General features: G+C 45.3%; 1 protein-coding gene across 2 annotated transcripts in view; it reads right to left on the bottom strand.

Annotated features, from left to right (window-relative positions):
• The window catches only part of ATP10D (ATPase phospholipid transporting 10D (putative)), a 121,699-nt gene that overhangs the window by 12,182 nt on the left and 94,264 nt on the right, over nucleotides 1–15,253 (bottom strand). For both annotated transcript variants that reach the window (XM_068278532.1, XM_068278533.1), the window contains exons 16-19: nucleotides 14,722–15,025; nucleotides 12,720–12,796; nucleotides 8,848–8,973; nucleotides 3,609–3,809 (exon numbers count right to left, since the gene is read on the bottom strand). In XM_068278532.1, the coding sequence (XP_068134633.1) occupies nucleotides 3,609–3,809; nucleotides 8,848–8,973; nucleotides 12,720–12,796; nucleotides 14,722–15,025 (708 nt within the window). The remainder of the gene's footprint in view (nucleotides 1–3,608; nucleotides 3,810–8,847; nucleotides 8,974–12,719; nucleotides 12,797–14,721; nucleotides 15,026–15,253) is intronic.

The raw sequence follows: 15,253 nt of genomic DNA, 5'->3' as shown, positions 1-15,253 counted from the left end.
TAAAACATTAAAGAGAATCTGTATTGTTAAAATCGCACAAAAGTAAACATACCAGTGTGTTAGGGGACATCTCCTATTACCCTCTGTCACAATTTTGCCGCTCCCCGCCGCATTAAAAGTGGTTAAAAACAGTTTTAAAAAGTTTGTTTATAAACAAACAAAATGGCCACCAAAACAGGAAGTAGGTTGATGTACAGTATGTCCACACATAGAAAATACATTCATACACAAGCAGGCTGTATACAGCCTTCCTTTTGAATCTCAAGAGATCATTTGTGCGTTTCTTTCCCCCTGCAGCTATCTTCCACTGAAGTGTCAGGCTGTTTCTTCCTACCAGAGTGCAGACAGCCCTGTATGTAATTCCTCAGTATGTGAAAGCCCAGCCAGCTCAGAGGAGGATTTATCCAGCTTGTAAAAGATAATAGAGCAGAGAGAAGCTGCACTAATCTAAATAACATACAGCAGTGTGCAGAGAGGGGCCTGGAGGGGGGAGATACATCACAGAACCACAACACTGAAGAACTTGGCAGCCTTCCAGACACAGGCTGACAAGTCTGACAAGAGAGAGATAAGTTGATTTATTACAGAGATGGTGATAGTAGAACGTGCTGCAGTAAGCCAGAACATATTAGAATAGCTTTTGGAACTTGTAGGATGATAAAAAACAGGATGCAATTTTTGTTACGGAGTTGGAACCCAGCCTAATATTGCTCCTCCTTCCTGTAAGTCACATGTTGCACCTTCATGGGGTCTCCATTTGTGCTCTTCCTGTGCATCACCTGCACAGTACTCACTTGTGCTCTCTCTGTGGCCCTTTTTCAATTCACTTTTCCCTCCCAAGGTTTATCCTGGGTGATATTGTCACATCTTATCAATAAAATGCCTTTTACAGAGAATCTTTAAGTGGCCCTATCGGGTACTTACCTAGGGAGGGGGAAACCTCTGGATCCTAACGAGACTTCCCCGGCCCCAACGCTGTCACCCACCGAAAATCAGCCGGGCTTCAGGATCATAACAATCCTGTGTGAGCCTCACACAGGCACAGTAGCAGCTTTCTTGAGGGCCGGATCCATTCTACAGCGCAGCAGAGCGCATCCATTCGCCCTCAGCTATTTCCACCTGAGCTTGAAGGAAAGCCGCTTCTGCACCTGAGTGAAGCTTACACAGGATTGTTATGATCCTGAAGCCTGGGGGCTGACGGCGCTGTAACGGAGGATGACGGGGTAAGTCTCATTAGGATCCAGAGGCTTCTCCCTCCCGAGGGCAAGTACCCCATATGGGCACTTATTACTTACAGATTCTCTAACCTTTTCTGGACCGTTGGTAGTAAATCCTACGCTGCACTTGTGGCTGCTCTAGGCTGATGCGGCGTAGGATTTACACCACCTGCCGTTTCTGCTCCCGACGCGATCGTGTGCACTGGAGAGGGGAGATTAAGCTGTCATATGACAGCTGACATCTCCCCTCAGTGATCAAAGGTCATCGCGTATGGCTATGGATCACGTGATCACTATGATTGCCGGCGGATCATAGCGATCACCAGTAAGAGCTGTGGCGGTGGGGGCAAAGAAGAGGATCCACTCACCTTCCTGCCGTTCCCCCGGCGATCCCCTCCGCTCTTGCTGGCATCCCCGCTCGCTCTGACGTCAGTGCCGGGTCCCGGCTTGATGACGTCATCAAGCCACCACGACCCAAAACTGACCGGCAGTACAAGCGGGGATGCCGGCCGGAGGGGTCCACTGCGGGTCATCGCTAGAGCCTGGAAGGCGAGTAAAGGCTGCTGGCTACAGGGGACACACACAGCCCAGCAAGCAACACTGGGGATCTGGCTGCCTGACACCCCCCCCCCCCCCCCCCCCGCATGCAAATTCGCCTGGTCCTTAAGGGGGGTTAGGCAGCCGGTCCCCAAATGGCTAAGCCACCAGGAAAGCAAGATACTCAGAATAATTTTGGAACTTTTTCAATACCAGAATGCTGAAATATTTTAAGCAGATGATTAAAAATTAACTCCTAAGACAAAATTTAAAGAGAGTCTGAAGCGAGAATAGATCTCGCTTCAGACCTCATATAGCTAAACCGCCACTATCCCGCGGCTTAATGGGGGTCCCTGTCCCCCCAAATCCCCTCCGTAATGCGGGGGAGCGCTTCCGCATTGGGGAAGGGCTAGCCGCCTCAGCCCTGCCCCACACGCGTCTGTCAGACGCGTATCTCCGCCTCTCCCCCGCCCCTCTCAGTCTTCCTTCACTGAGAGGGGCGGGGGAGAGGCGGCGATGCGCGTCTGATAGATGCGACTGGAGGCAGGGCTGCAGCCGTTAGCCCTGCCTCCAGGAAGGGAAATTCTACGACCAACCTAGCGACCATCTTTTGCGGGGGGTGGGTTGGGGTGAAGGGACCCCCGTTTAGCCGCGGGATAGCGGCGTTTTAGCAGGGGCACACGTGCCCCTGCTATATATGAGAGCTGAAGCGAGATTTAGTCTCGCTTCAGTGTCTCTAAGAGAAATAGTGAATTGAATAAAATCCTGTGTGTCAAACCTGCGCTGTATACCCATGCTTGCCATATGCTTATGTGTAATCGCTACAAAGTATCCCCATGTGAGCCCTCTCTAGGATACAATGGCATTTAGGAACAATGGTGAACAGGTTCATGTAGAAGATCTAAACACTATTTTCACCAGACATGGTAGAATCACTAGAAATTTCTTCTGAGTACACAACGCAGTGCTGGCTTAACTACCACAACTGAATAAATAGCCTTATAAATGACATTTACATCTCACTGGCGGCTTTTACCGCATACTAAATAATTATAATTTTTGGACTCCTCCCTCAGGGCACTTTCACACCAGGGCGCAAGGTAAATTTACTGCACCCCACCGCAGCCTAATGAAAGTCTATGGGATAGATCACACTCCCCATGTTGCGGTATGCTGCACCAGAAATACCCTATATAACATGCGTCCATACCTGCGTTACCGTGCGCCTCCTGCGGCAATCTGCGTCGGCCCTGAAGTCATGTTAGTCTATGGTAACAAAAACCTGCAACATGCGCGGAACCGTATTTCAGCAATACACTTCCACACACCTCATTGATTGCCCAATGGGAAGTGAGCGTCACTTCCTGCTTGGCTGGATGCCAGACGGGGATTACCATGTACTAACGCCTGTTTTTGGCAGTGCAGTGTCCGCACAGCAAATCTGCAGTGTGAAGCTGACCTGACAGACAATAGAGCATCAGTGACCCGTGAAGTATGTTCTTGCTAGGGATGGTCAATCAGATACAAATAATTTCACGTTGATGCTGGATTAGGTAAATTTTAGTAGCTTGAAAATTGACTAATCAAATTTTACCTCAGCAGGATCTGACTGGTTTATTTTTAAGCTGCATAAATTTGCATTCAAATTTTTCACAATGCTACATCAACTGGAAATAACTTGCATCTCACTGACCATCTCTACTTGTTATAAAGAGCATAAAACATTCCAGTGAAAGCAATGGAAGCCTATCTAAGAAAAGAAAACAGGATAAACTCTGCACTACACACTTTACAAGTAAATACTAGCAGACTGTGATAGAAACATGAAAAGCTGCCGTTTCGCATCGCTCTCACCTCTGAGGTCTGCCCGGATTTGTAGAGCTCTGGCAGCTGAATAAGGGTGTCTGCAGATAAATCCTTGTCAAGAATACCATATATTATAGGTGGCAACGATGTAAAAAGCAGGTTGAACAGAATCAGCATCCAAAAATCCACCATGGCTGTTCCTGAGAAGCCGCAGAAGAACTGGTACCAGAACAGAAGAGACACAAACATCTGCAGGGAGAAACTCACACAGTCACTACAACAGGTCTACAGTCCTTTTGTTTTGTTCACTATTCACTAACGTTTATTGTGTGGAAAAGTAATACAGCATACAGGTACAAAAGAACGAACACGTTGAAACCAGCGCAGGAGATTTGGGCGCAGCTGGCGCCACCATAGGCCGTAATAGGAATTACAGCTATAGCAGCACACGGAGTAACTTCAGCGCCGTCAGAAGACTGAGCTGAAGTTACTTATAAAACACTATAATTCGGCCTCCAGCAATTGCTGGAAGCCGAATTATTTCATTCCCCACTATCCATGGCGGCCTGGAGCGGGAATAGTATTTAATACGTCCGTGACTTATGCGTCGGCAGGATCAGCCATATACCGGCTGTATCCTGCGCCCAAGTCTCCCGCGCCGCTATCTCTCGTACGCCAAAAGAAAGTCTACACAAAGGCTGAATCATGCCAACAAATGCAGGTCATCGATGTTCCATTGGGCAATAGCCATCAGTAATGGGTCCTAGCATATTCTATGTCTTCAAAGGATATCTGTAATGAGAGGTATATGGAGGCTGTTATATGCATTTCCTTTTAAACAATACCAGTTGTCTGGCAGCCCTGCTGATCTATTTGACTGCAGTAGTGTCTGAATAACATCAGAAACAAGCATGCAGCTAATCTTGTCAGATCTTGACAATGTCAGAAACACTTGATTTGTTGCAGGCTTGTTCAGGGTCTATGGCTAAAAGTATTAGAGGCAGAGGATCAGCAGGGCTGCCAGGCAACTGGTATTGGTTAAAAGGAAAATATGGCAGCCTCCATATCTCTTTCATTAGTATTACAGTTGTCCTTTAAAGAATAACCGAAGTGACATGTGACATGATGAGATAGACATGTGTATGTACAGTGCTTATCATACAAATAACTAGGCTGTGTTCCTTTTTTTCTTTCTCTGCCTGAAAGAGTTAAATATCAGGTATGTAAGTGGCTGACTCTGTCCTGACTCAGACAAGAAGTGATTACAGTGTGACCCTCACGGATAAGAAATTCCAACTATAAAAAAAAAACACTTTCCTAGCAGAAAATGGCTTCTGAGAGCAAGAAAGAGATAATCAGTGAGGGTCACACTGTAGTCACTTTCTGTCTGAGTCAGCCTCTTATATACCTGATATTTAACTCTTTCAGGCAGAGAAAGTAAAAAAGGAACACAGCATAGCTATTTGTGTGCTGGCACTGTATATACCCAGTTGTATCTCATGTCACATGTCACTTCGGGTATCCTTGAAACAAAAAGCATAACTATAGAGATAATGAAAGTGTGAGTCAGAGTATAAGCAAACCTAAACAAGAACATTCTTTTGGGAGCATCTGCTTTGCTTGGTGAAGAGTCTGTTATGCTGCATGCGAATCTCTGTGGGAATGGAACAGGCATGCTTTTGCTGCTCTCAGATGTTGAACTATCTGATCTACACGATTAGCTGAATAGAGTTTAAAAACAGAGATGAAAATTCAAGGAATGCTACAAACTAGGTTCTTGTGCTGACCCTCTGATTATTATAACATCAGACTTTCTAGGGCCTCATTCAAGGCGTTTTCAAGTACACTAAAATCTCAGGCATCTTACATCCTTCAGAACGGTGTTGAATTTAAATGGCTAGGCCTATATAATTACCTGCAGCTGAGGGCAGTAATTATGCAGAGTATTACAGCAACTACCGCCCCCAATCACGTACATGTGTATGGGACTGTGGCAATAGGCAGCAGCATCATGAGAAGGTGACCAACAACATACCAAAATACATGAAAGCTCCCTGCATCCCAACTACTCTGCTGGCTGTGCTTTTCCTGATCAGCCACAAGATGGCACTAGGAATGAATGTACTAAGTACATAATTTGCATTACAAATAAGATAAGACTGTGTGGCAGAATATATTACATAACTTCATCACCCCTGTGGGCTAAAGTGAGTCATAGGCAACAGCTAACTGTGGAACTTATCAGTTGCCGGGGGAACTCCGCTGCATATTCAGGTCTAGTGCTGGTTATACACATTAAACAAGACGTTTCATTTTACTACATCTATGTAGCAAAAAGGTGAATATATGGAATTCTCCCTGAACAGATTATTTAGACAGGCCTTTATCCTACAAAGAGACGACTGAACTAAATATTATACTATTAAGACCACAAACCATACCTCAGCTTTAGGCAGAGCTCAGATAAAAATAATAGAAAAAAAAAGCTACAATGTATCTACATGTTTCAAGACATGTATTTTAAAGAGGAAATAACAAGAAACAGAAAAAAAAAGACCATATTGCACCCACAACATTATAATTAGAAATACAACAATACTACCTAGCTAGGTCTCCAGTATTATTTGAAAGTGAAAAACTGATAAGCGATTGCTCCATCGAATTCAGGCAACCATCATCTTTAACCCTTTGCGTACTGCAAAACGGCGCCTCCCGACAAGTTGCCGCACATACCCGTCGCTATCACCAGTCACGACGCTCTTCCATCACCGCATGCCCCTCTATCTGCCGACGCTACAACGCCAGAGCACTGTCAGCCGGTCAGGAGCCGCTTTCATGGGCTCCTGATGCTGTCTATCAATGTAAGCCAATGTAATTGGCTCACAGTGATCACGTGGTCAGGAACCAATGAAAGCGGCTCGTGACCTGCTCATAGAGCTCTGCCGTCTGATAGATGGCAGGGCGGGTCAACTGTAGCAGGCGCAGAGCAGCAAGATTGGTCTGTAGCGAGCGGCAGGGAGGGGGAAATCCACGTCCTGTCAGAGCCTACCAAAGCGGTCTGGAAGCGGTTAATAATGCAAAATGCATGAAAACACCCCCCACCTTGCAAATGCATGCAATTTTTCAGCATTTTTGTTTGCATTTGTCATTCTGGGAGCCTGTGTAGTAGTTGTCCCAGAATGCAACACCATCCTGCCTCGGCAAGATGTCCTGAGGGAGGGAGGGGTGCTTCAGCCTGCAATTAGTTAATGATTGGTTATAAATCGAGGATATCATATTCAAGTTTATTGTTAATTATTCTGCAATGCACAGTCAATTTTTGATCGCTTTAAAGCAGGGCTGCCCAATACGTCGATCGCGATCTACCGGTAGATCGCGACCGCCTTCTTGGTAGATCGCGGCCTCTTGGCCGCGTCTCTTTAAATTTTGCGGCCAGCAGCATGTTTAGCTGCCGGCCAATAAGAATGCAGGGGAGAAGAGTCAGAAGACGCGGCGAGCAGAGGGAGGAGAGAGGCGGCGCGGCCGCTACGTCATGGCTGGGGGTGGCGCCGGGCAGCCTGCAACGTGCGTGCTTGTAACATGCCCGGCGCCGTCCCCAGCCATGACGTAGCGGCTGCGCCGCCTCTCTCCTCGCCGCGTCTTGCCGTCTTCTCCCCGACATTCTTATTGGTGAGGGGCCTGCCTGCCGGAGGTTCCAAGAGTCCAGAGGACCCTGGCTAACCTACGCTGCAGGTACCTATACCTGGCTAAGCTACACTGGGGACCCCTATACCTGGCTAAGCTACACTGGGGACCCCTATACCTGGCTAACCTACACTGGGGACCCCTATACCTGGCTAACCTACACTGGGGACCCCTATACCTGGCTAAGCTTACACTGGGGACCCCTATACCTGGCTAAGCTTACACTGGGGGCCCCTATGCCTGGCTAACCTACACTGGGGGCCCCTATGCCTGGCTAAACTACACTGGGGGCCCCTATGCCTGGCTAACCTACACTGGGGGCCCATATGCCTGGCTAACCTACACTGGGGGCCCATATGCCTGGCTAACCTACACTGGGGGCCCATATGCCTGGCTAACCTACACTGGGGGCCCATATGCCTGGCTAACCTACACTGGGGGCCCATATGCCTGGCTAACCTACACTGGGGGCCCATATGCCTGGCTAACCTATACTGAAGGCCCATATACCTAGCTAACCTATACTGAAGACCCATATACCAGGCTAACCTATACTGAGGGCCCATATACCAGGCTAACCTATACTGAGGGCACGTAACCTACGCTGCAGGCACATACACCTGGCTAACCTACGCCGGGGGGGGGGGGGGGGGGGCGCGTTCTTAGCATTTGGGTCGTTGGTAGATCTCCTGGCCTCAGCAAATTTAAAAGTAGCTCGCGAGCCGAAAAAGTGTGGGCACCCCTGCTTTAAAGTGTACCTGAGAATAGTTATAATTGCTGTATCTATACTTACCTGGGGCTTCCGCCAGCCCCATGAGGTGCAAGGGTTCCTCGCCATAATCTTTCCCTGAATCTGGCCAGTCGTGCGCTTCTGCGTACTACTGCACAGAACACTCCGGGCTGCGGGAGCACAACAGGGGTGTGCGCGCGACTAAGCTGCACATGCGCAGAAGAACGCAGCTTGCCAGATTACAAGAGAATGAACGGAGTGGCCGGCGAGGAACCACGCAGCTCATGAGCTGAGGAAGCCCCAGGTAAGTATAAACACAGCAATTACAACGGGCCATGTAAATGTACCATAAAACCTTTCCTTTTAAGCAGCTGACGACATGGATGTCAGTGGATGACATCAGGCATAGATGGTGTATGAACACAGAATACCCTGCCTAAATCAATAACACAAATATATTGCACAATACTAGGACATTTCTAGGCAGAAAACAGTTGCTTGCTTGGTTACATGGAGACTGCCTGCATACGAGTTGTGCTGTTAACATTATGCTTACAGTGAGATTATCCTACATAAAAATTAGCCTCCTTCAAAATAACAGAGCAGACCCTGAAGCTCTTCTTCCACTGGATTAATTGGATACATTCTTAATGGATATGTCCTGAATAAAGACCCTTAAAACGCTAGACACACTGCGGGCCATCATTTCTTCCATCGTATACAGGTGCTGCACCTGCCTACTTGGATGTCTTGTGGTTCAAGCAGGATGTGAGAAAAGGATGAGAGCTTCAGGTCGGATTATGTGACCTGTAAGTTACTGATCTATAAAATATCAAACATGAAGGCAACACTTGGGCATTTTACTCTACTTACCACATTTTTGTAGAAGAAATAAAGAATCATATTAGCAAGGCGAGTGTAGCACCAGTGGCCATGGACAAGCAGCAACTTCCTCAAGTGCTTGAAGTGAGAGAGTGCAAAATCACTTGACATTACTGCCTGCAAACACACAACAAAAGTGGTATGACCCAAAATCTGACAGCTTTAAGTCTTACAGCATACATGAGAAAGTGGCATTACAATTTTTGAGGAAAATTAAAGGTTAGGTCACACTAGGTATGAACGCTTTCTACAGTGGCTTCAATTCATCAAGCATTAGTGCATTTGGTAATACTGAAAACAGCACATTTTTCTGAACATTTTCTAAAATGTCAATTCATCAAGGCTGTTACCACATAGCAAGCAGAAATTACCGAGCAGTGAGGTCAATTACCGACTTGTGCGGTAAACACCTCAACACAAGTCAGTAAATGTAAATTCATGAAGATTAGAGCATGTGGTAAAGCACAAAAACGTGCAGTGATTACCGGCAGCTTTGAAGTGTCCAAAAACCAGCTTCAGGATACAATAATACATGACTGACAGGAGCAGAGAGCCAATAGCAACAGCCTCTGTCTCCTGGCAGTCCCTCTGATAGGATGCGATAGCTTCTCAGGAGGGACAAGCATCGCTACCCCCCAGGCAGCAGAGCCGAGAACCCGTACAAAAGAAGTTTCCCCTGCAGCCCTTCAGACGTTTAACCCTTTTAAGTTCCTGTTTGAAGATGCAGAGGAGCAAGTGGGGAAATCACCTAAGCATGGCATGTTTAATGTTTCTTGGAAGTTCACCTAAAAACTATGACAATAAAATAAAATGTTAAGAAAGACTAATTTGACAGATTCATAGGGAGCAGAGGCAGTATAACAAATGTACATTCTAAAGGGATGTCTGGGATGCCTCTTCTTGTTGTAATGCCCTCACTGCATGGAACAGCATGTAACAAAACAGAGAAAACGCCACACTTCTGCTGTTACTGAACAGGTTTTTGTGAATTGAAGCCCATTTTTTCTGTAAATTACCAAACTTCTACCCCACCAGTGCAAATCTTGATGAATTAGCCCCAAAAAAGTTTAAAATAAATGCAGACTTGTTTTTTTTTTTTTCCATCAAAACAGCCTTTGATGAATTGAAGCCAGTGTATGGCAGCGAACTAACATGCTCTTTTCACACAATCTGTTTGCACCGGCAGCTGCTGCATTTGGCCTATTTTCAAGCTGCACGGATTTGCTCGAAATTACCAAAAACATTTTGCATCAAGTCAGAATTATTAGCAGCTCACCGATGATCCCTACTCTGGACTAACACATATCTAATGAAAAAGAAATGTGATAACCAGTTCTACAGTGTTCTGCAGCTCTAATATTTAGATTGTCCTGCTGTCTGATACAGCAGGAGCCTCATCTCTGCTTAGAGTCTCTCCTCATAAATGTCTTAGGAAGATAGACCTTCTCCGTCACCTTTACTGTAGAGTAAGCTTATTGCATAATGACAAAGATTCTACTGTCTGGAGCTCCATCGCATTCTTCATACCTCTATTGGAAAGACGCAGAGTTACAGACTTTTGTGCATCCTGAGTAACAGGCCCATTCTATTACATGCCATTGACCTATCCATTTATCCTAAAGCTGATAAACAATGCAAGTACTTGTATATACACTTTACGGAAAGCTATATGCTACCAAGCAAAGGTAGACCAAGGTAAAACTAACTTCCTTCAACCCCCAGAAGAGGGGAGTTAACTCCTGCCCAAAAAAGCATTCAGAACCTCAGATTGGTGTACATGTCTGGTGTGGGAATTAGGAGGTATATTTCAACTGCTTCAAATTATTTATCTGACAGGTAAGTTTTCATTTAATTTTAAATTCTATGGCTGAATCATACGCACCAAGTGACTTACTGGAATAATCACTTTCAAAAACAGGGCACCAGCGTTTCATAACAGTCCACCACATATACACCATGTGAAGGCAGACTGAGGATGTGACAACTGTCTACAGTCCTTGCCAAAAGGTTTGAGACTGTCAAAAATATTACTTTTCACAAAGTTTTCTGCTAAACTGCTTTTAGATCTTTGCTGCAGATGTTTATGTGATGTACTGAAATATAATTATACTGATAGCAACCCATTCTTTCATAATCACTTCTTTGAGTTCCTCAGAATTAGTTGGTTTTTGTTTGTCCACCCACCTCAAAGAATGACCACAAGTTCTCAATGGGATTAATATCTGGGGAGTTTCCAGGCTACGGATCCTAAATTTCCAACAACAGTTTGGTGAAGAACAATGCATTTTCCAGCACGATGGAGCACTGTGTCATAAGGCAAAAGTGATAACTAAGTGGCGCGGGGACCAAAACGTTGAAATGTTGGGTCCATGACCTGGTAGCTCCCCAGATTTTAAACCCATTGAGAACTTGTGGTCATTCCTCAAGAGGCTGGTGGACAAACAAAAACCAACTTATTCTGAGAAACTCAAAGAAGTGATTATGAAAGAATGGGTTGCGATCAGTCAGGATTTGTCCCAGAAGTTGATTGAGAGCATGCCCAGTCCAATTGCAGAGGTCCTGAAAAAGAAGGGCCAACACTGCAAATACTGACTCTTTGCATAAATCTCATGTAATTGTCAATATAAGCCTTTTAAACATATTAAGTGCTTATAATTATATTTCAGTATATCACATAAACATCTGAAACAAAGATCTAAAAACAATTTATCAGAAAACTTTGTGAAAACTAATATTTTTGACAGTCTCAAAACTTTTGGCCAGGACTGTACTGATGTACAGAACCAATGTGGAAGTTATAGGGTCATAAATCTGAGGTCACATCATAGCCAGCCTTCTAGATGCCGATGAAGGGATTTTGATTTTAAACTGCGGAATATTGTTAACCAAACAAAAAGCATCCAAAGCCCTGTAACTGCAGAAGGTGTGGCAAACATTAATTTTAAAGCATTTCAGAAGTGAAAATAATAATAATAAAAAAAAATAAAAAAAAGATACCCAAGAAAACGGAAGGCTCTGGGTCCTATAGAACCTTCCTATTCTCCTCATGGTCCCCGCGTTCCAGCGCTGGATCCCCGGTTCAAATCTCCCACCGTGGGAGGCTTTGGGAGCCAGAGTGCTCCCTGAAGACGGAAGTCTCCATATTGCGCAGGGCGCAAAACAGCGTGCTCGCGCATGCGCAGTACAGAGCGACCCTTCTTCAGGAGCACTCACGCTCTCGAAGACTTCCGAAGCCACAGCCAGTGGCAGAGACCGTTTAGTCGGAGACTGCTAACGGGGGAGATCCTGTGGTGGAATGTGGGGACCATGAGGAGAACAGGAAGGCTCTATAGGACCCAGACCCTTCCCTCTCCTCAGGTATCTGTTTTTGTTGTAATTTTCGCTTCAGACTACCTTTAAGCTTTTGCTACTGTAAATAATTGCACTAAGTTAGTTAGATGTGAAAATTTGAAGAACAAAAAATGCTACTGAACTGCATGCTATCGTCCAAGGATTTTTTTTCCAGCGATGCCCCCCTTTCATGGTGTTTTGTGGTGTAGGGACAGTCCCATAACATGTACTCATGGTAAAGTCTTCATGTTTCTTTAAGCTCTGCAGTGATCTCCATGCAACAATCATGTCACCTTTCCAAGAATACATTCAGAATAATTACCTGAGCGAGTCTGCTACGAACATCGGAGAAGCCTTTGCTCCTCCCCTGCTTCCCCAAGTCACACAATGCTATAACGCATTATTTGATATGAAGGGATCAGGGAAAACAAAGTCCTCCCCAAACTGTTGGTCTGGTGGCACAGCTATACAGTATATAATAAGAAGTGTTAATTATGTCAACTAATTAATTCATGAGATGAAGTAAACTGTACCTGCATGCCTTCCTGACCAGAAATCCCAATCCCGACATCAGCTACTTGAATCATGCTCACATCATTGGCACCATCACCTTACAAAAAATGGGACAAATCAACAACAAAAATCAAAATAGGACTCTGGGCACATCTGTCCTCAGTACTGACACATCTGCTGCAGCCCACACACAAACACCTCATCAGTGTTCTCCTGTTTTCTACAGCTCAATATGGACAAGACTGAAATGGTAATCTTTACAACCCACAATTCAACCCCCCCGCCTGACATCACTATTTCTGTTGAATGTACTTCAATAACGCCCATCCCCCGAGCTCACTGTCTAGGTGTATTACTGGACTTAAAGGGACATCGGAGGCTCCACAAAAGTAAACGATGAGTCTCCCCGCCTCAAGGGTAAAGGTGATTATATTGGGGAGTCCAAGTAGGGCAGGAGGGCCATGAAATCTCCCTGGATTCCACAATAGACATAGCAATCCCAGTAAGGACTCAACCATCAGCAGATAATTATCCAATAGTATTTATTGCATTAAATCTGCAGTAGTACAAAGCATACTAGCCAGCACGACGTTTCGGGCTGTCGCCCTTTCTCAAGTGCACTTGATACCTTGGGATAATTATCCGCTGAGGGTTGAGTCCATACTGGGATTGCTATGTCTACTAGAGATATGGAGGCTGCCATAATTATTTCCTTTTAAACAATACCAGTTGCCTGGCAATACCAGTTGCCTGGCAAGATCCTGTGTCTCTAATACTTTTAGCCACAGACCCTGAACAAGGATGCAGATTAGGTACTCTGACTCAGCTGACTCAGGTTTTACTAGATTAGCCATATGCTTGTTCCAGGGTTTTGACTTAAACTATTTAGGTCAGAAGATCAACAGGACTGCCAGGCAACAGGTTTACTAGGAAATAAATATGGCAGCCTCCATATCCTTCTCACCTCGGGTTACCTTTAAAATCCTGACTCTTGCCTACAAAACTCTTTACAACCAAGGACCATCTTATTTAAATAACCTTATTTCCAGATACCATCCTATACGCAATCTCCGTTCAACTAACAATATTCTCCTGCCTTCTTCTCTGGTCACCTCTTCTTTCTTCCGTTTACAAGATTTCTCTTGATCCTCCCCCTTCCTCTGGAACACCCACCCTCAACACATCCATCATGTACTGTGTCTATAGAAAGAAACAACCTCCTCATGTAAAGCAGGCAGCATTGCCAGCTACTTCATATCTGCCAGTGAAAGGCCCATCTCTCTGAAAGTTTAATATGCAGAAACTGCAAATTACAGCTCTGTGAGATTCTACTACATAATGTATTATGGAGACTTTTTGAATATTTTGAGACACCGGTCAATTTTTTTTTAAACCAATCAAATTAAGTCTACCGTAGTAAAATGCAAACAAGAAAATTATCTTCTAGTCTTCAGATTCAGCACAATGTCAGACAATCCCTGTTTCTTTCCCGCCTAGTCCTACTATAGTAGCTGCAGTAATTGGTGACAAAATGCTCCAGACTATCACAGAGCTGTGTCTAGTCTTGCACTGCTTACTATAGTATCTGCAGTAAGTCTCACAAGACTATGCAGAGCACTGGTGGCCAGAGACAGAGCATGACTGATCATGGTGGCAGAATGCTGCAGACTCTCACAGAGCTGTGTCTAGTCCTACTATAGTAGCTGCAGTAAGTCTCACAAGACAATGCAGAGCACTGGTGACCAAAGAGAGCATGGCTGACCATGGTGACAGAATGCTGCAGACTCTCACAGAGCTGTGTCTAGCTCTACTATAGTAGCTGCAGTAAGGCTCACAAGACCATGTGCAGCACTGGCGGCCAGAGACAAAGCATGGCTGACCACGGCGATAGGATGCTACAGACTTTCACAGACAGGAAGGATGTATGAGGGAATGGGCTGCCTGCCTCTGTGCTTGGTTAGCAAACACTATGAACACAATCAGCATGTAAAGTGTTCTTCAAAAGCAATCCATTATACTAACCAATGGCTAAAGTCATGACTTGCTGGTTATGTTGAACTAGCTGAACCACTTGGCTTTTCTGCAGTGGAGTTGCCCTGCAGCAGATGACTGCTCTGCACCGCTGGGTGAGGTAGAGGAACTTTTTCTGGAGAGTTTCATGCAGAGCAAACTCCAGGTTCTTCCCGTCTATGATTAACGCAAAGTGCAGGTCTTCACTTGCTGATGGGTAGCTGTGCGACTTATCTGCCTTCTTTGAGTGGTCACACGTGGAGTGTTGGCTTTCAATTTCACCAATCATGCTGTTCATCATCACCTCACAGGTTTGCTACAAGAAAAAAAAAAGGGGACGTTTATGTGTATGCACATGAATGGTTAATACAACCTTGGAGAGTACCTAATAATGGTGGCTGGATGGTGTAATGGTTAAGGGCTCTGCCTCTGACACAGGAGACCTGGGTTTGAATCTCGGCTCTGCCTGTTCAATAAGCCAGCACTTGTTCAGTAGAGTGCGTCTTAGTGGCTGCAGCTCTGGCGATTTGAGTCCGCCAGGAGA

This window comes from Hyperolius riggenbachi, chromosome 1 (genome assembly GCF_040937935.1).
Source record: "Hyperolius riggenbachi isolate aHypRig1 chromosome 1, aHypRig1.pri, whole genome shotgun sequence".
Taxonomy (NCBI): Eukaryota; Metazoa; Chordata; class Amphibia; order Anura; family Hyperoliidae; genus Hyperolius; species Hyperolius riggenbachi.
Note: the sequence above shows the minus strand (reverse complement) of the source record. Positions and strands in the feature narration are given on the sequence as shown.